The sequence below is a fragment of the Fundulus heteroclitus genome, chromosome 11 (assembly GCF_011125445.2).
Source record: "Fundulus heteroclitus isolate FHET01 chromosome 11, MU-UCD_Fhet_4.1, whole genome shotgun sequence".
In the NCBI taxonomy this organism is placed as follows: Eukaryota; Metazoa; Chordata; class Actinopteri; order Cyprinodontiformes; family Fundulidae; genus Fundulus; species Fundulus heteroclitus.
The window spans coordinates 785,170-804,091 of record NC_046371.1 but is presented as its reverse complement, the minus strand read 5'-3'; the positions used below and the strand labels follow the sequence as shown (position 1 = coordinate 804,091).

Sequence of the window (18,922 nt, the reverse complement as noted above, 5' to 3'; positions counted from 1 at the left end):
TCAGACATACTTTAATAATCCCAGAGGGAAATTACTGAATCCAATCTGAACGTTGGTGTTCTCTGAAACTAAACCTGCCGAGGCTCAGATTGACTGACGGGAGTAAATGTTCTGATATGAGGCTCTTAAAGTTGCTGTAGATTGTTTATTTAATTAATAACGGTCTTCATCACGCTGAGCTGCTGCTTTACTGTGATACATTGCAGAGGATCAGGCTCAGTCCATCATTATTTACTAGTGATTTATTAATTAAGCAAACTGGCTTTATGGTAGTTCTATGATACTGCCACTAGATGGCGCCACATCTGCTTATATCTGCTAATCGGGCCTGGTGCTGGTTCTATTTATCCTCAAAATGGATCATCAGAACACTATTAGGATGGAAGCTTGGTGTGTGTATATATAACTTTATTTTATCATGATTAAACGGTTTGTCGTCTTTTTTATCAAGCATATAACGTGGCTATGTACTTTTTACGGTTTTAATGTTTCTTACTGTTAATAAAGACCAGGCCCGTATTCAGCAACATTCCTCGAACTAAAAGGAGGTTTTAGTGACGTCATTTAAGGAACAATGTTAGAATTTTTCTTAGATTTTTACCTCGGTTATATAAAAGTTATTCATAAAGCGTGTCAGGCCTTCAGAGAGCTGCTGAAGTAACACAATGTTAGGAGAGAGCAGGACTTTTAGTGAGGCTCAGAACCAGGAAGGTGGTGGAAACGGAGAGAGCTGATTGGCTGACCTAATGTCATTTTATTAAGGATAAATAGACAAAGCATCAATATAAAAGAGGGGAGAAAGTATTAATGTGTTGCATGATGATGTCAGTTCTTCCCAAAGGGAGATGATTCGATACTGATGTGCTAAAAAGATTTTTTTATTTCTTTGTTTGTGAAACTGAAACCAAAGTATAACTTTACAAGATGCTCAACATTCCTCATTTTAAAACAGGACGGAGGCGCTTATTTTTATAAAATATTAAATGCTATTCTCGTCACTTATCCCCAAAAAGTAATAAATAAATAAACTTGCACCCACAAAGGTCTGGGAACCCCTGGTCTAGAAGGTTGCTGGTTTGATGCCCTGCTTCTGATCGCTTCTCACCAGGCTGCTGCTGCAAAGCAGAGAAAAAGGAGGATTTATCTGCAGCAACACGCTTCATATTCTGTTTACACCGTTATGCAGGGACCAGTTTACCTTTTAACACTTTATTCTCCTACCAGCGCCGTGAACTGCAGTCCAGTTCACTTTATTACTGTTTATTAAACCAGCAGGTGATCGCAGCTAAACGCTGACAGGTCAGAGCGCATTAATATAAAATAGATAAAGTAGTTAAATGACTAGTCAGTAAAAATAATGATGTCAATAAGGTTCGTTCAAACATTTTGATGCTGTGATAACTAAGTTTCATTACTTCACATTTCTGATGCAGTTTAATCAGTTAATTTCTCTCCTTTCATCATTAGGAGCACATTTGTGTTTTTTTTTTTCTTCTACCATCAACCAATCACAGCTTTTTTTAGTAACAGGGTCAACAGCCTCACCAGGATAAAAGTGTCTGCCGTCTCAGAGTCGCTCTGAAGCTCAGGCTAAGAGGCTAAGCTAGCAGCTATGAGGCTCTCTGTAGTTCCTCAGGAAATGACATCATCAGACCAATAAAAAGCATTTAAATACAGAAACATGGTCTGTAGACTGTCTACACCGGCATGAGCTCACCGTGGTGATTAAAGTGGGGATTGGTACCTTTTGGCAGCGCGGGCCGCACCAAGTCCTGCTGGGAAATAAAACCAGCGCCTCCATGAAGCTGGTCAGCAGGAGGAGGAATGAAGACCTCCAGAACCGCTGCACTGACTGGACTTCACAAAACCCAGGGAACCAGAACCAGAAGATTTTTCTACATGATCCTGTCTGCTGCAGCTTTTTCCACCATGTTTTCTATTTACATGAAGCCTGCGATGAAACGTGGCCTTTTGTTGCTTTCTATGCTTTTTATTCATTTGTCTAACAAAATACTCAATTTCCTCTGGAACTGAACTTGTTCAAATCAAAATGACCAGAAACAAATACCTGGAAACGATCAGTTTCATGTTTTCTACAGAGTCACCGAAATAAATGAGCTTTTCGTGATATTCTCACTTGTCTTATTTAACACCTCTAGTTTAAAGTTAGGCCTGTGGACAGCAGGGGGCGCTGCTGCATGGAGGCAGGCTCAAACCGGAACCGAACACAGACAACGTAGACGCCCCATTGGGTGCAGGTTTTTACGTCAACGTCACCGCCATATTGTATGTGGCAGAAAGCAGTGAACCTCAACGATATGAAGGATATAGATGAAGCTTATATATACTTGTAAAAAAAAATAGAGAGACTAATTGAGAGACAAATTGACTTTTGATGTTTTGATCGATGTGCATATATAGACTTTGAAGTATTCTAAATAAATAGGTGTGTGTTTATATTTAAGTATATGTCCAGATTACTAATGTATGTGTGTGTGTGTATATATATATATATATATATATATATATATATATATATATATATATATATATATATATATATATATGTGTGTGTGTGTGTTTGTATACATAAGTACATATGTATACACGAGAGAGAGAGAGAGAGAGAGAGACGTGTGTATGTGTTATGAATATAAAATTAGTTAAATCTACACATTGTGGTCTTCATTATTTCATAAAACCGTGTCACATGTGAACCTTATAAATTCTGGTATTGTCACAGATTAGGAACAGACTTTTGGGGGGGAGTAATAAAGAGAAAATTACTAATATGAGAAAAAAGTCATAGGAGAATAAAGTAAATAAAAAGGCAAAAGTGGTAACATTATGAGAAAAACGTCATATTATGACAATTAAGAGGAAACATTTCCAGAATAGTCAGTTTGCAGAACTATTTCACTCCTGGAGTAATAGGGCCAGTTTAGATTCTTATACTAATTTTTATTCTTTACGAGAATAAAGTCAGGAGAATGAAGCTAAGGGAATACGAAAATAAACTCGTAATATTACAAAAATAAAAATGTTACGAATAGAAAGTATATTCTGAGATTAAATTCCCTCTGATACTGTTTAAGTGACTCAGTCTAACAGCAGATTTGCCACATCCAACATGGCGGACGCTCTGACGCATCGCAGCAAAGGTGAGCTCAGGTGTGCTTCCCCTCAGCGTTAGTAACCGGTCAGCGCTGCTCAGTGTGATCACGGTGCTGCTATGATTTGATTATTGCATGAAGGAGACCTTTCATCGTTTGGGGAAGTTGTTGGTCAGCAGGTCGCTCATTAAACCGACTTCCCTCCCGGCGTCATTTATTCAAACAGAACCGGGGCGGAGTTCTGGTCCGTTAGCAGTAAAACCTCGGCTGCTGTTTAGGGAACCTGCAGAGTTCTCAGAATAATGAGGAGACCTAAAGTTTCACATTACTGTAAGGAAGCTTCTTCTGCTACAAATAAAATTCTAATTTTAGGTCACATGCTGAGATACTCCACATCTTTTAATAGTGGCAACATTTTAAGAATAAAATATGTTGTGGGCTGATTAGCCTGTAATTAGTTCATTGGCTGGTTAACTGTGATGTTGCTGTGGTCTCCAAAGGTGAAGCCTCGCCGTGAGACAGGAACAGGAAACAGTTTTCCTGGTGATACCTGATGTCTGATGCTGAAAAGGCCCAGATCACCATCCTTCCACCATCGTGTTTTACCACTGGGAGGAGATGTTGGTACCGATCTGCTCTGTCTAGTTTCCTTCATCATGGTTCTGACCATCAGGGTCAAACATCTTAGCGTTGGTCTCCTCTGTCCAGAGGACTTTGTCCCAGACGTCTGGTCCTTCCTCCAGATGAAGCTCTGCTAACCTCAGTCCGGCTGCCATCTTGGTTCTTTCTCCTTCAAAGCTCCTGCTTTCTGCTCTGATCTTGGGCTGAACCTGCTGGACGTCCATCCTGGAAGCTGGAAGCAGCTGAGATGTTCTCCTGGAATAATGTTCCTCTCTGCAGGATGAAGGACTTCTGGATGCTGTTACAGAGGAGCGATGATGGTTAATGCGTCTGCAGCCTCTGGGTTAGCTTCTCTTTCTCAGGACAAACAATGACGTTAGCCGTTAGCTATGAGGAAATTACTGAAATAAACCGCAGCAGCCATTCACTGCATGAAAGGTGTTTTTATTGCATTGTCCACTTAAATAAAATAATGTAAATTAATTCACCAATAAAATAATCAATAAAATTTAAGAGAAGAATTAAGCTAATGGAGTGGTGGAGCTGGTTTCAGGGCGTTAGCCTCGCTAGCAGCTTAGCTAAAAAACCACAACCAGCCTGCAGGATCATTCAGTTTGAGATCAGACATTTCTTCCATATTTTGCATTTAAACAATAAACCAAAGTTTCACAGTGTCATCAGTTAACAGCGTTCTCTTGGTCAAATGTTAGCATGTAGCATTTTCTGCGCTGATCTTTTAGCTTCGGATGTTTAGCCCTCAGACTGAAGCCGTTTCTGCGCCAGGATGGTTTTGTGTCGACGTGTTTGGCAGAAATATTAACATTTAGTCTTAATAATTTTAAATGTGAGGACGGGGAGACAGCGGCTCCATCTTGGTTTGGTTCTGATAAATCTGATCAAACTGAATGTTGTTTGCGGTAAAGGAGCGTTCGTGTAAACGGTGTGTGTGTGATTCTGTGTGCTGCTTCCTTCTCTGTAGAAACCAAGCCGGTTCTGGTGGTACCGGTACCGGTACCAGCACCGGTCTCCACCCGAGCCCGACCACTCCTGCTCAGGAAGTTGATGCTAATCTGAACCTAAAGACTTTTTTCTGGGGATAATTTCAGACCAATGAACCTGTTTGTGAAACTAAAACTAAAATTTGAGGCGATTTCTTTTCTACACCCAGAGATCGATCATTCCCAGGACGGTTCTGTTAGGATTCGGACCATAGCTCGGGTTTATAGACGGTTCTGATGGGCTGAGATCGGGTCGCGGGTCACAGCAGAGTTACACACATTTCAAACTACAGCCCTTCGCTTTGCATCAGAGCTTCTGGAAAAACTTTAATCCCACTCCTAAACCTGCCTGTTTTCTAATTAAAGGCTAAAAATCTGAAGAAATAAGGGTAAAATATTGTGGGAGCAGTCTCTCAGACGGAGCAGCTCGGCCCGGGGGCTCACAGCAGGACGCAGGGCTTCTTGCTGACGGTGGGCTGCGGGTTCAGGTAGGACCTGACGGCCTCGGCGAACACCTCCTTGATGCCGTCCTGGTTCAGGGCCGAGCACTCCATGTAGCGCACCGCCTGGATCTGCTTGGCCAGGGCCGCGCCCTGCTGGTTGGTGATGGGCGTCTGGTTCTGCTCCTTCAGCTTCCTCTGGATCTCAACGTCGTTCCGGAGGTCGCTCTTGGTGCCGACCAGGAGGATGGGAACGCTGGGGCAGTGGTGGGACACCTGGAGAAGAAACAAGGTCAGATCTTTATGTTAAAGACGTCCAGGAGAAGAACCAGGAGCGGTTCTGGTGTCCAGGATGGGACGATAAAAGATGTTCAGACCCAAATCTGAACTTCACTTCACTTCACTTCCTGCCACATTCTGTGTTTCCTCCTTTAAATGTTTCAGACTTTGACATCAGACAAAGAGAACCGGAGTAAAACAACAGATTACACTTAAACCAAGCTGGACCTGTGTGGAAATATAACTGGGATTAACAATGTTCCTTTGGTTCTACCGGGTTCTGTAGAAACCAGAAACCGCTCCTGTAGAACCTGTCTGACGGCAGGAAGTAGTGTCCCGTCTGAAGAAACCCGAGAACGGACGAGAAACAAAGACTCCCACATCCTGCAGTCTGGAAAGGGTGACGGAAATGTCTCTAAAGCCGTGGTTCTCCAGAGAACCACAGTGAGAACGGTTCTCCATACAGTGAGAATGGTTCGCCATACATGGAGAACACACAGTGGAGAACCTTCTCAGGAGACCTAATACATGACATGATCGTTTAGAAAACCCATTTCTGTTTACTGAGGCTCTCTTTGGCTAATGTTAATATTTATGAGATGATCTGAAGCACTTTACATTCTAGGAGGGGGTAGATTAATCTAATCTAATCTAATCTAATCTAGTCTAGTCTAGTCTAGTCTGTGCACACATTTCTATGCTCTTTATTTATTCCTCCAATCAGACGGACTTTCCTGAAGTCCTTCATCAAAGTGGACTTTGAGGCCTGCAGCTTTTTACCAGACTAGATGAGCTGCTGTCAGGGTTTTACCACCTCTGGACCAGAGCAGAAGGTCTAACCAGGAGAGCTCATCTCCACCATGGCAGCGTGAGCGTGGTCTACAGCAGAGACCTCCTGGATCATCTCCTCCCTGCTGGAGATGTCCATCTAACCTCCATGACCCTTTAGGAGCTGAGAAGGTTCTGGTTCTCTGTTCTCCTCTACTGCGCCCTGGACCTTCACTGACATTAAACGCTGCAGCCGTGTGGGGGAGTGTGTGACCTCTGACCTCTGGGTGCCACTTGTGTTTGACGTTCTCGTAGGAGGCGGGGCTGGAGATGGAGAAGCAGATGACGAAGACGTTGGTCTGTGGGTAGGACAGCGTCCTGAGCCGGTCGTACTCCTCCTGACCCGCCGTGTCCCACAGGTTCAGACTGATGACCCGTCCGTCCACCGTCACCTGAACGCACCGCAGCACAGGTACACACACAGGTGAGCACATGAAGGTGGACCACCAGGCTGCAGAAACATCTAGCTTACTGCTGCTGGGTCTGGATGAGGAGGAGCTGGGGCCAGCAGCCGGTGAAGCTGCAGACTGATGCTGATTGGTCTCTGCAGCTGTACCTGGCCCCAGTCTGAGTGATCCTCTCTGTTAATGCCCCCCCCCACGCTGACGTGTCCTGAACACACCAGCAGCCTGCGTGTCCAGCGGCGGCGGTGCGTTCAGGGACCCACCTGGCTGCTGTAGTTGTCGAACACGGTGGGGATGTACTCCTTGGGGAAGGCTCCGGTGGTGTAGGAGATGAGGAGGCAGGTCTTGCCCACGGCGCCGTCGCCCACCACCACGCACTTCACCGTCTGCATGGCGTCAGAAACCTGCAGGCGCAGAGCGGAGAGCAGGGTGAGGCTCCCTGGGTGTGACATGTTTCAGCTTCACGCTGCGCCGCTGCTCTGCTCGCAGCTATTTTTACATCGCTCGTTTCTCTCACGGCTCGCTTCCTGTTTTCTGCAGAGCCGACAGCCTCTATGCAGAAAGACGCAGCCGATAGAAATCAGCGGGTCAGACGGCCTCCAGCTGCTCGCCGTGGCTTTCTGCTGGGTTCACGTCTGCATGGCTGCATCCTTTATGATGCGGGGCCATCTCAGGCCGCTGCAGCCCGGGTTTCAGGTCTGTGTGGAGCAGGACGTCCTGCAGCTTCTACATGCATCCTTCCTCCAGCGCACCTGAAGCAGGTGCATGTCTGCAGAGCTGAAGGACCGGATGCTGATGAGGGAGGCCAGGCATGTTGGAGCTGCAGGATGCCCCCCCCCCCTCCACCCCCCAGACCGGACCGGACCGGATCAGGACACTTTAGAGTCTAAAAGTGTGTGAATGTCAACATGTGTGTCTTTATGTGCCTGTCTCTGCTCTGTCTTCTCTAACATAGAAAGTACTCCTGGGTCAATGTGAGCTTCTGAGCTTTCTGTGTCTCTGGTCTGTCTTCTCTACCATAGAAAGTACTCCTGGGTCAATGTGAGCTTCTGTGCTTTCTGTGTCTCTGCTCTGTCTTCTCTAACATAGAAAGTACTCCTGGGTCAATGTGAGCTTTCTGTGTCTCTGCTCTGTCTTCTCTAACATAGAAAGTACTCCTGGGTCAATGTGAGCTTCTGTGCTTTCTGTGTCTCTGCTCTGTCTTCTCTAACATAGAAAGTACTCCTGGATCAATGTGAGCTTCTGAGCTTTCTGTGTCTCTGCTCTGTCTTCTCTAACATAGAAAGTACTCCTGGGTCAATGTGAGCTTCTGTGCTTTCTGTGTCTCTGCTCTGTCTTCTCTAACATAGAAAGTACTCCTGGGTCAATGTGAGCTTCTGAGCTTTCTGTGTCTCTGCTCTGTCTTCTCTAACATAGAAAGTACTCCTGGGTCAATGTGAGCTTTCTGTGTCTCTGCTCTGTCTTCTCTAACATAGAAAGTACTCCTGGGTCAATGTGAGCTTCTGTGCTTTCTGTGTCTCTGCTCTGTCTTCTCTAACATAGAAAGTACTCCTGGGTCAATGTGAGCTTTCTGTGTCTCTGCTCTGTCTTCTCTAACATAGAAAGTACTCCTGGGTCAATGTGAGCTTCTGTGCTTTCTGTGTCTCTGCTCTGTCTTCTCTAACATAGAAAGTACTCCTGGGTCAATGTGAGCTTCTGAGCTTTCTGTGTCTCTGCTCTGTCTTCTCTAACATAGAAAGTACTCCTGGGTCAATGTGAGCTTTCTGTGTCTCTGCTCTGTCTTCTCTAACATAGAAAGTACTCCTGGATCAATGTGAGCTTCTGAGCTTTCTGTGTCTCTGCTCTGTCTTCTCTAACATAGAAAGTACTCCTGGGTCAATGTGAGCTTTCTGTGTCTCTGCTCTGTCTTCTCTAACATAGAAAGTACTCCTGGATCAATGTGAGCTTCTGAGCTTTCTGTGTCTCTGCTCTGTCTTCTCTACCATAGAAAGTACTCCTGGGTCAATGTGAGCTTCTGAGCTTTCTGTGTCTCTGCTCTGTCTTCTCTAACATAGAAAGTACTCCTGGGTCAATGTGAGCTTCTGAGCTTTCTGTGTCTCTGCTCTGTCTTCTCTAACATAGAAAGTACTCCTGGGTCAATGTGAGCTTCTGAGCTTTCTGTGTCTCTGCTCTGTCTTCTCTAAGCCCCAGTGGGTGGAGGCAGATGAGCGTTCACACTGAGCCTGGTTCTGGTTCTGCTGGAGGTTCTCCTCCCTGTTAAAGGGGAGTTTTCCTCTCCACTGTCGCTTCATGCATGCTCAGTATGAGGGATTGCTGCAAAGCCATCAACAATGCAGACGACTGTCCACTGTGGCTCTACGCTCTTTCAGGAGGAGTGAATGCTGCTTGGAGAGACTTGATGCAACCTGCTGGGTTTCCTTAGAGAGGAAACTTTCTCACCAACCTGGAGGATCTGATGGAGTCTGACTTTGGAAAGAACCTTGATGATGATGTGTTGTTAAATGGAGTTATAGAAATAAATTTAATTGAATATTCATGCATGGGGGCATCGTTCCCTCTGCAGACGTTCTCTAAGGCGTTTACCTTCAGGCGTCTTCTCAGTGGAGTCTTGGTAGTGTCTTTGCAGCTGCAGATGCTTCAGGTTCCTCAGATGGACACAGTTTGCTCAGAAACACATGACGTCCATGTTCTGCCTGTGGGGGGGGGGGGGGGGGGGGGGGAGATCTGCGTCAGTATTTGTGTTTATGGAAATGATGCTCAGAAGGAAGCGGTGCCTAAACAAAGCAGAGATGTTATCCTGCTCTCACACACACACATTTGCATGATAGCTTGAATATATCGGAGTTTTATGGCCGACACACACACAGTAACACACAGTAACACACACACACACACACACACACACACACACAGTAACACACACACACAGTAACACACACACACACACACACACACACACACACACACACACACACACACACACACACAGTAACACAAAGCTGCAGTGTGCTGTCAGCCGGACAGGAACTGAGGAACTGCAGCAGCAGGTGAACGTTTTTAAATCCTGCTCCAACGGTTCTGTAAACCTGGAGTTCTGGTCGGTTCCAGAGGTTCCCGTTGTTCCTGAGTCCTGGTGCCGTTTGGACCAATCAGAACTCAGGTTAGAGGAGAGCGTTGAGACAAACATGTGGATCATCAGCAGATGTTCTGACCCGAGGTTCTGATCTAAGATGAGCCTGAGGATCAAACCCAGGAACCGACCCTTGGTCCATCGGTTCTAGTAATCGGACCAGGAAAAGGTTCTGCCCAGGTGATTTCAGAGCAGCAGACAGCTCCTGTAGCTCCGATAGCAATGCTGGTTCTGAATGAACAGGACTTCTGGGCCATGTTCTGGACTGACTGAGCAGAACCGTCAGAACCAGAGACCCAGACTTGCAGTCATTGGGCGGATCGAAGAGTTCTGGAGTCCATCTGGGCCCGCAGCTGAAGCCCGGTCCAGACAGAACAATGGTCCAATCACAGCAGCAGATCTGGAACAAAATGGCTAAAAATCAACTGGAACCAATGCGTGGCAGTGGCCTAGTCAAAGTCCAGACCTCTTCCTGATGAGAATGCTGCACTGCAAAAATAGAGCTAAAAATAAGACATTTCTCTTGAAATGAAACTATTTTTCCTTGATTAGAGCAGAAAAATAGGATAATCTGCCAGTGGAATAAGATTTCTGCACTTAAAACAGGAACAAGTCATCTCCATCATCTTATTTCAAGTGTATTATATCTAATTATCTTATTTTAGGGGTAAAATATTCATTCCACTGGCAGATAATATTATTTAGCCGCTCTAATCAAGAACAAATTAATCATTTTAAGAAAATGTTCAAACTTATTATTAGTTCTGTTTTTGCAGTGTAGGTCGGACCTTCAGAGCAGAACCATCCACGACCCGAAGCAGCGAGCTGGACCTGAACTCCTCCACATGGTGTGAGAGACGGGTGAAGCTGAGCGGTTCTGCTGGGTTCTACAGGCGGCTGGGTCCGTTCAGCGGCTCCATAGCTGCTGCTGGTTCTGATCAGGCTGAGCGTTTGGGTCCAGATGTGATCAGACGGAGGTTCAGCCCAGACTCTGGGGACGCGGACCCCGCCCTCCTCCTCGCTCTGGGTGGAGGTCCGCTGAGTCAGCTGGATCAGTTTATCTGAGCTGGTTCTGGTTCTGGTTCTGGTTGGCTGGGTTCAGCGGGTCGCTCGTGCTTCACACCTCAGGCTTTGCTCTGACTGCGTGGTTCTGAGCGAGTGGCAGCAGATTTATTTCTAACACAGAGAAACTGCTGATGTGACGATTCATGAGCCGTCTGGACTTCCTGTTTCACAGCTTCTGTGGAACCAACGCCATGAAGAAGAGGACCCGGCCCAACAGAACCGCTCTGGGTCGCATCGGGCCGGAGGCGGGCCGATGACATCATCAGCTCAGGCGGGTCCACCTGGACAGGTAGGTCCATCAGAGGACACAGAGACAGACGGGTCAGGACTGTGGACAGGAGGAGGAAGCAGGAGTACCCAGAGAGAATCGACCAATCAGCTTCAGAGGATTCTGAGCAGGAGGCTCTTTATGTCAGAACCTCCGATCTTCACCAGCTGGATCTGATTCCTGGGTCGGTTGGATCAGAACCGACTCAGTAGAACGTTTCATTCTCAGAGACACAGAAGAAGAGCGGAACGGTCCAGATGTCGGTACGACGCCACGGAAGGAAACTTTGAGCAAACAATGTGTTGCCATGGTTACGTGTTGACGTGGGCACTGAGGTTCTGCTGCGGTTCTGCTGCGGTTCTGCTGCGGCCCAACAGTGATTCAGCAGTTTCTCTGCCGGCCACTAGGTGATGGAACGTCATCTGAGGCTTGCAGGTTGTGGGTTTGATTCCAGCTCCTCATGAATTCAGCCGTTCAGACGAACTGGAGACGTTTCCAAACCTCCAGGTTCCAAGCAGAACAGAATGCAGCATGGAGGGAAAATGATTGACGGTTTTTTATGATTTATAAACGGTAAACATGTGGAGAACATCTGTATTCAGCCCCATGCTTCGCTCATTCTCCATAAAACATCTCCAGCTCACACAGAACATCTGTTTTCACGTCCCTACAGCAGATTCTCGGTTGGATCCAGGTCTGGGCTTTGACTAGGCCATTCTAACCCATGAATCTCCTGTGATCAGCGGCTTCTTCTTAAGGGGAACCTCTGAATGTGAGGAAATGGCAGAACTTTGATGTTTCCAGTCAGTTTATTTTGCAACGCGGGGAGAAACAGATCCGTTCCCGTTAGTGAACTCGTCTCAAAACGCTCGCTGCTGTTTTCAGTCCAACTGCTTGAGCTGCGATTTACGCTGAAACTGACGGAGCTAAAAACAGAAGCAGAGGAGGAACAATCGCACCGCGGGACGAATAAAAAGAGGAAGAGGCGAGCGCCTATTAGCTGACACACGATGTTTCCTCTGGCCAGAACTGAGACTGATGCTGCAAAGACTTGTGGGTAATGTAGTTCATGGTCTACCTGCAGACTACAGGAGCCAGGAAGGTGACGCGTTGGAGACGATAATAAATTATAATAAATTAAATTAAATTATATTAAATATCATCATCCTGAGGTTGATGGTCCAACATCTGCAGCTTAACGAGGTCATCAGCCCGGAAGGTTGACGGTGCAACGCCACACGGCAGCTTCTTCCCTGCTGCCAGAGCAACGTTGGAGATACACTCTCACCGGCCACTTTATTAGGTACACTTATTCACCAGCTGAATGTAGCCGGGCTGCTGGTACCGGACTGACTGGGTCTAAGTTTATCAGAACCTGCTGATCTACTGGGAGTTTCACCCACAACCGTCTCTCAGGTTTACAGAGAATGGGTGGATGGAGGTGACTTCCTGAGGTCAAAAGGTCAGAGCAGAACAGGAAACTGGCCAGAACCTGGCCCGGTCCGGTCGGTCTGGGTTTCAGATGATCGGGTCAGAATTTAGAGAAGGAACATGAAAGCTTGGCTCCATCTTTATGACCATCTTCTGATGGCTGCTCCCAGCAGGATGGTCCTCCTTGGTGCTCAGATCATCTCCAGATGTTCTCCAGAACATGGCAATCAGTTCTGACCTCCCAGAACCTCCAGAGTCACCGGATCCGAGTCCAGCAGAGAACCTTTGGGCGGACCAGGAGGTTCTCATCATGGATGTTCAGGCGCCGACTGGGCCGAAACGTTTCTGACCGCTTGTTGGTTTAAGACCGTTCTAAGATCCAGGTCCGACCCGGTAGTAGAACCAGAACTTCATCATTCCATCAGAAACATGGAGAAGATTCACATCAGTGCAACTTTCCTCTGTTGGGATCACATCTCAGAAAGAATTTGGCTAAATTATTAAAATTTTCAGCTGAAAATGTTGCAGAATGAGCAGATTCTGGTTTTCTGAACAGAACCTTTCAGCGTCTAACAGACATTAAACTAAACGACAGAAATCTGACTCTGAGAAACGTTTCAGAACCAGAACACTGATCCAACGCTGCAACGGGTCAGTGTTCTGATCCGGGACGCGTCCTCTAATAGACCGGGTCCACCTGAACCTGATGAGGTTCACTGAACTCCCCTCAGACATCAGAACCGCTCCTCTGCGACCCAGACGTTCAGCCGTGGCTTTCAGGAACCAACGGGCCGCTCTGGTTTCGCCGCGTCAGCATCTAGAATTCACGCTGCTGCCTCAGAGGCGTCTCCCGACCAAACAGAGGAACCGACAACCTGCAGCTGAACAACGGAGGCCTCTAAAAGCGGAGCCGACCCATTTCAGGACCCAACACCTTAATGAGCAGCTGTCCATCAGAACAATCCAGCAGACATCCGGACCACAGCGGGTCCCAAACACCAAGCAGGACCAAACTGGAGATAAACAGCAGAACGTTCTGGATCTAATCTACTGAGCGTCTGCAGTGAGCACAGCTGGGCAGATGTTGCACCAGAATAACGCTGCTCATGTCAGAACCTGACGAGTCCAAAAGCCTCTGAGAGCGGCGCTTCCTGAACCCCCCCCCCCCCCCCCCCCCCACAGGAGGCCGCGGGTCGAGGAGGAACCGTCGGCACCAAAAACAAAACAGGAAGTGTTTGTCCAACACGTCTTCATTCTGCAGCAGCTTGGTGTGAAAATGTTTGTTCTGAAACCTGCAGCCGGCCGGGTCGCGTTTCATTTACTGGCTGTTCATCCAGAACCTCCTTCACAACCACCAGAGATGCTGCTTTAGTTCTACTTGATATTATATGATGACATCAGAGAAAGTCCAACAGGTTCTGGACCGGTCCACGTCTCAAACACCCAGAAATCTGAGGCTAACAGCATTTTAACATCCAGCAGAACCATAGAAACACAGGGCTGCAGAACCCAAAACCGTGAACCCAAACCCGGCGTCAAACATCCCAACCGTGGGGCTAAACCCGATCTAAAACATTCAACTGGATCAGAACCAAAACCCGCTAAGATATAAAGTCTTTTACATGAAGATCCAATGGTGCCATGGAAGCTAACGCTACAAGCTAACGACTGACATCTACATCCTGAACAACATAAGCTAACATGTTAGCTTTAAATGTTAGCATCACAGACAGCCTGATGACCAGGTTCTGTTGGGCTGAGCTTCCAGTTCAGAACCGCCCAACGTTGCGTTCTGCTGCAGAACAAACCAACGCAGGAGCATCAGCTGACGGTCGGTTAATAATAATAATAATAATAATAATAATAATAACAATAATAATAATAATAATAATAATAAAACAACGGCCCTACATTACTGCTCCGTTTAGCTGCTGGAGGCTAATGTGGCTAAAAACAACACAGGTTCTGGTGGAGCAGAACCAAGCAGGAACCAGTAGAACCCACCCTGTGTTAGGACTTGATCACTGAAGAACAGATGCAGTAAAATTACCAGAAAGACAGAAAATGTTCAGAGCTGCTGCTGAATATGATTTTAAGCATCAGAGTTTAAATAAAGTTTATTTTAGTTTAGACTTTATTCGTCCCTCAGTGGTAAAACTGAACTGTCTCTCATCAACAACTGAAAACACATGGTGGCACGCTAAAGTTAAGATATTATCATAAAATTAAATAGTTGGTTGACTGAATTAAGGTGCATAATAGAGAATATGAACACTATCTGGTCTACTGTTTTACCAAACCAGGAAGTGACACTTAAATATATATTTCTCTAAAGGAGGAGGGCTAGCTTGTCCACTACTTTTTTTTTTTTTTTTTGCCCTAATTAGGAAAATTAAAATTAAGTTTGTCATATTGGTAATAATAATTTTTTCCTCTTTACCAGAAATAATCCTGTGCCTTAAAGAAATGTTGCCACAGATTTGAAAATGGTATCAAGCATCCAGTATTTTCTTTCGCATCAGTAGCATTATTTTAGTATCATGACAAACCAGATTAAAAAAAATTAAACACGTAAAACCCAAAGCAGGGCCTGGTCCAAACAGTGGGGCTAAACTGGGACTAAAACATCCACAAATATCTCTGATGTCAGGCAAACCCAGAGGAAACAAACCCACACGGGGGAACAGGTCTTTAACTATGAAACCAAACCGGGTTTTATGATCCAACGGCATCAAACACCAGAACTAAAATATCCAAAACTACCAAACATTTCAGTTCTGAGCCTGAACTGGTTAAAAACCAGGATAACAATGTTCCAAACTAATCCAGGTCCAATTAATCTGCTGAACACAACAACAACAGAACCACCAGGAAGACCTTTCCTTCCCTCTCTTCATTTTTCCATGTAATATTCCAATATTTAAATAGTCTTCAATGGAAACGTGTCAGAACAGCTGAGTCAGCAGTGGTTAAAGGTAACTGGATATATAAACTGGACCCGCGGTGTCAAAAGTGTCTCCTCTTCCTGCGTCCGTCTTAAAAAACTAAGATTAGCAAAGATGTTTCTGCTTCACATCTGAGCACAGAAGATGACCCTGTGAGTGATGTCATCAGCTGATAATAAACTTAATAAAGCTTCAAATAATCAAACGAGGACTGAAACACTAAACTTCAAGAAAAACACATTTTCATCCGAAATAAGAAAACTTTAGGTGTTTGACACGTCCATCACCAGAGATGTTGTCCCAGTCCATGTTCCATGTTGGTGCCAATAATTCTGGTACTGATCCGGATCGTCTGACCGCTGAGTGCTGATCAGAGAGACAGCCTGGTGCCGGGCGGGTCCAGATGTTACCAGGCCTTTTCCTGGACCTGGACCTGGACCTGGACCTGGACCTGGACAAGTCCTGGATCTACCAGTGTTGTAGTCAAGTCACTATGCCTCGAGTCCGAGTCCAGGTTCGAGTCTCCAGTGTTCAAGTCCGAGTCATTAAAAAAAAATCTGAGTCGAGTCACTATTGATCAAGTTGAGTCCAAGTTCTGCACTAAAGTAAGCATAGCCTACATGTTTTTAAACTAAAAAAAAAATCCACACTCCACCACATTGCACCAATAATTTAGATATTAAAATCATACACCAAATAATATTCTAATGACATATTAAAAGCCAAATGATATAAAAGAAGTCGAGTCTTTTTCTCAATTTCCGAGTCAGAATGATCTGAATTTAGGAGTCTGAGTCCAAGTTCGAGTCAAGTCACGAGTCTCTAAATTTAGCTAATGACTCGGACTCGAGTCCTACAACACTGCTGGATGGTCAGCTCTGATGATCCTCTTTGCAGACCTGATTGTCCTATTTGGACCTGTCCTGTTTGGTGGATGAGACAAAACCAGTGGTTGACCAGATCCACTTTAGGTTCTGGTTCCTGAGACACTTTAACCGGCCAAAAGCCCGTTTCAGGAGACACGTTTAGGCCAGGACCAGGATGTGTTGTCAATACCTTAGAGGACCCAATGTGGTGTTGGGTCGTCCTCTGAGGGAAGACGCTACAGAGTCCTGGATAAGGTCCAGGTCCAGGTCCAGGTCTAGTTCCAGGTCCAGGTCCAGGTCTAGTTCCAGGTCCAGGTCCAGGTTCAGGTCCAGTTTCAGGCCCAGGTCCAGGTCCAGGTCCAGTTTCAGGCCCAGGTCCAGTTTCAGGCACAGGTCCAGTTTCAGGCACAGGTCCAGGTCCAGGTCTAGGTCCAGGTCCAGATTCAGGTCCAGGTCCAGGTCCAGGTCCAGCCTTCAGGGATGCACCACCCTGGATCCATGAACCCAGATAAGGAGCCCACGGTGAGGTGGGCTGTCCTGCTGTGAGGGACTCAGAGTTCATCCCTGTTTCCTGAAACAAGTCAGAGAACATCCAGGTTCTGCAGCTCCTCCTTCCACCCGTTATTCTGAGGAATCCAGCACAGATCCTGTTCCTGTCCTCACATAGATCTGTTTCCTGGAATAATCAGAACCTTTTAGGCGTCTTTTCTGGAAACTTTGGAGAGCCGGCCCAGTTTTCAGCTTCATGTCCGCCGGTCTGTACTGTCTGACGTTTGTTTCCTGGTTGGGCTGCTGATGAACCTCTGCACTGTTGTTCCCCACCATCTTCATTACTTACTCATAATTCTCTGCTAGACGTAAAGTAAAAGTGTCTAAAGAAGCATTTGTGGAAGCAGCAGCAGCTGATAAACGCGTCTGGTGAGAAGATCCGATCATCTCTGAATGAGTCGGTGTTATTTAAAGTAAGACTCTTCCTCTAACCTGCTGTTCCTGATGTTTCTCTCAGACTTCAGATGGTTCTCCTCCTCTGCTCTGCAGGGTTTCACCAAATAAATCACCTCCCTGTGAGCTCGGCCGGCTTTAAGCGGTCGTACTCAGCGAGGGTTAGTGAGCGCTTAAAAGAAGAAGTAACACACCCAGGGAGTGGTCGCTGTCCATCTCCAGCTTCCTGCTCACCATCACAGCAGCCATCAGGTTATTGATCTGCTGGAGCGAGGAGACGGGTCGGTCCGCCGAGCGGAACCAGAGACCCGTCCAGAGTTTGGAGGGCAGCAGGAGACGCACAGCAACACACAGAGAGTAACGGCACTCACCGCTCATCGGTGCTCCTCTCCGGCTTTGGGCTGCGCTCAGTCCTGCTGCGGCTGGAGGAGTGTGTGAGACAGAGAGAGCGTCTGTGGATCTGGATCAGTGAGACGGGTGGGCGGGCTGATGGTGAGGAGGAAGTCCGAGGGGAAGTGGTGGAGTCAGAGTTTGAGGAAGTTTCAGTGTGTGCGCGTTGAGAAACATTAGAAATAGACTGTGAGGTGGATTACTGATAACGGCTGCAGGGTGCCGGAAAAGCCCCGCCCACCTCTGACGCCCAGGTACGCAGGACAGGTGTGTTCATTGTGACACATCTCATTCTGCTGCTCTGAGCTCCTCCCAAACGTTCTCTTCATTTGCTTAAATCTCATTTTTATGACGATGTTTTTTTCAGTTCTTTGTTTTTGGATTATTTGTTTAGTTTTGTAATTTATTTTTTGTGGATTTTGTGTTGAATTTGTACCTAATTTAAGAGTTACCTTCTATAATGTCTTGTTCTTTTGAATGTTTGTTGCCTCCATCTGTTGCCGTTTTTGTCGTTTTTGGGGTTATTTTATGTTTTAAATCAGATTTTCTGTCACTAACTTTGTGGTTTAATGCATTTTCGGTGTCTTGGCCTAAATTCAGTATAGCTGTGGTGTTTTGTTGTCTGTTTCTTTTTAGTGTTTCCTGTTCTCTTATTTTATTTTAGTGAAGTTTTATTTTGGTGGTTGAGCTTCTTGTTGGGTTTTTTTTTTTCTTCATGTTCTGTTTTTAGCTCTTTTTGTCTCTTGATCTGAAAAGGTTTTACTGTAATCTTTTGTTTTTGTCCTTCTTGGCTGCTTGCTGATTAAAAATTCTCTTTTTTTGTTCCGTTTGTGTCTCTGTGTAGTAATTGTTGAATACTTTCTCTTCTAGTTCTGCTTTTAGACTTTGTTTAGATTATTTTGGACTTTTGGTAATTTTTACCAAATGTTTCTGGTCTTTATTGCTTTTTAGAGTTGTTTTTATTTGTTTATATTTGTGTTACCTTTTGTTAATTTCTTGATTAATTCTTGTATGTGTGTGTGAGTTAACGTGATCAAACCTTCCTATCAAACCTCTGGAAACCCCAGATGGTTAGCTTAGCTTAGCATAGTGACTGAAAGTAAAGGGAAACTGTTAGCATTGCTGCATCCTGTGGAAAACAGAGTATGAAATATTTTTATTTTTTCTGATATTTTGTCTCTATAAACATGTGACCGTTATAA

The 18,922-nt window shown here is 45.8% G+C and overlaps 1 protein-coding gene across 2 annotated transcripts; it reads right to left on the bottom strand.

Moving 5' to 3' along the window:
* Window positions 1-4,162: 4,162 nt before the first annotated feature.
* rhogb (ras homolog family member Gb) lies at window positions 4,163-17,927 on the bottom strand. 2 transcript variants are annotated; one of them, XM_012857637.3, is made up of 5 exons: window positions 17,702-17,927; window positions 9,267-9,376; window positions 6,947-7,087; window positions 6,501-6,671; window positions 4,163-5,448 (listed from the first exon to the last, which is right to left on the bottom strand). In XM_012857637.3, exons 3-5 carry the CDS (start codon window positions 7,073-7,075, stop codon window positions 5,173-5,175), a joined length of 576 nt encoding a protein of 191 aa, XP_012713091.1. In that variant the 5' UTR covers window positions 7,076-7,087; window positions 9,267-9,376; window positions 17,702-17,927; the 3' UTR covers window positions 4,163-5,172. The 2 variants fall into 2 exon arrangements, with proteins under 2 accessions (XP_012713091.1, XP_012713092.1); XM_012857638.3 differs by lacking the exon at window positions 17,702-17,927 and adding an exon at window positions 17,370-17,482.
* Window positions 17,928-18,922: the final 995 nt, after the last annotated feature.

Excerpts from the sequence above, each read along its gene's own strand:
- rhogb (XM_012857637.3), bottom strand. The coding sequence starts at position 7,075 with ATGCAGACGGTGAAGTGCGTGGTGGTGGGCGACGGCGCCGTGGGCAAG. Across the intron at positions 6,672-6,946 it reads TCGACAACTACAGCAGCCAG|GTGACGGTGGACGGACGGGT; the intron begins GTGGGTCCCTGA and ends CGGTGCGTTCAG. Across the intron at positions 5,449-6,500 it reads AACACAAGTGGCACCCAGAG|GTGTCCCACCACTGCCCCAG; the intron begins GTCAGAGGTCAC and ends TTTCTTCTCCAG.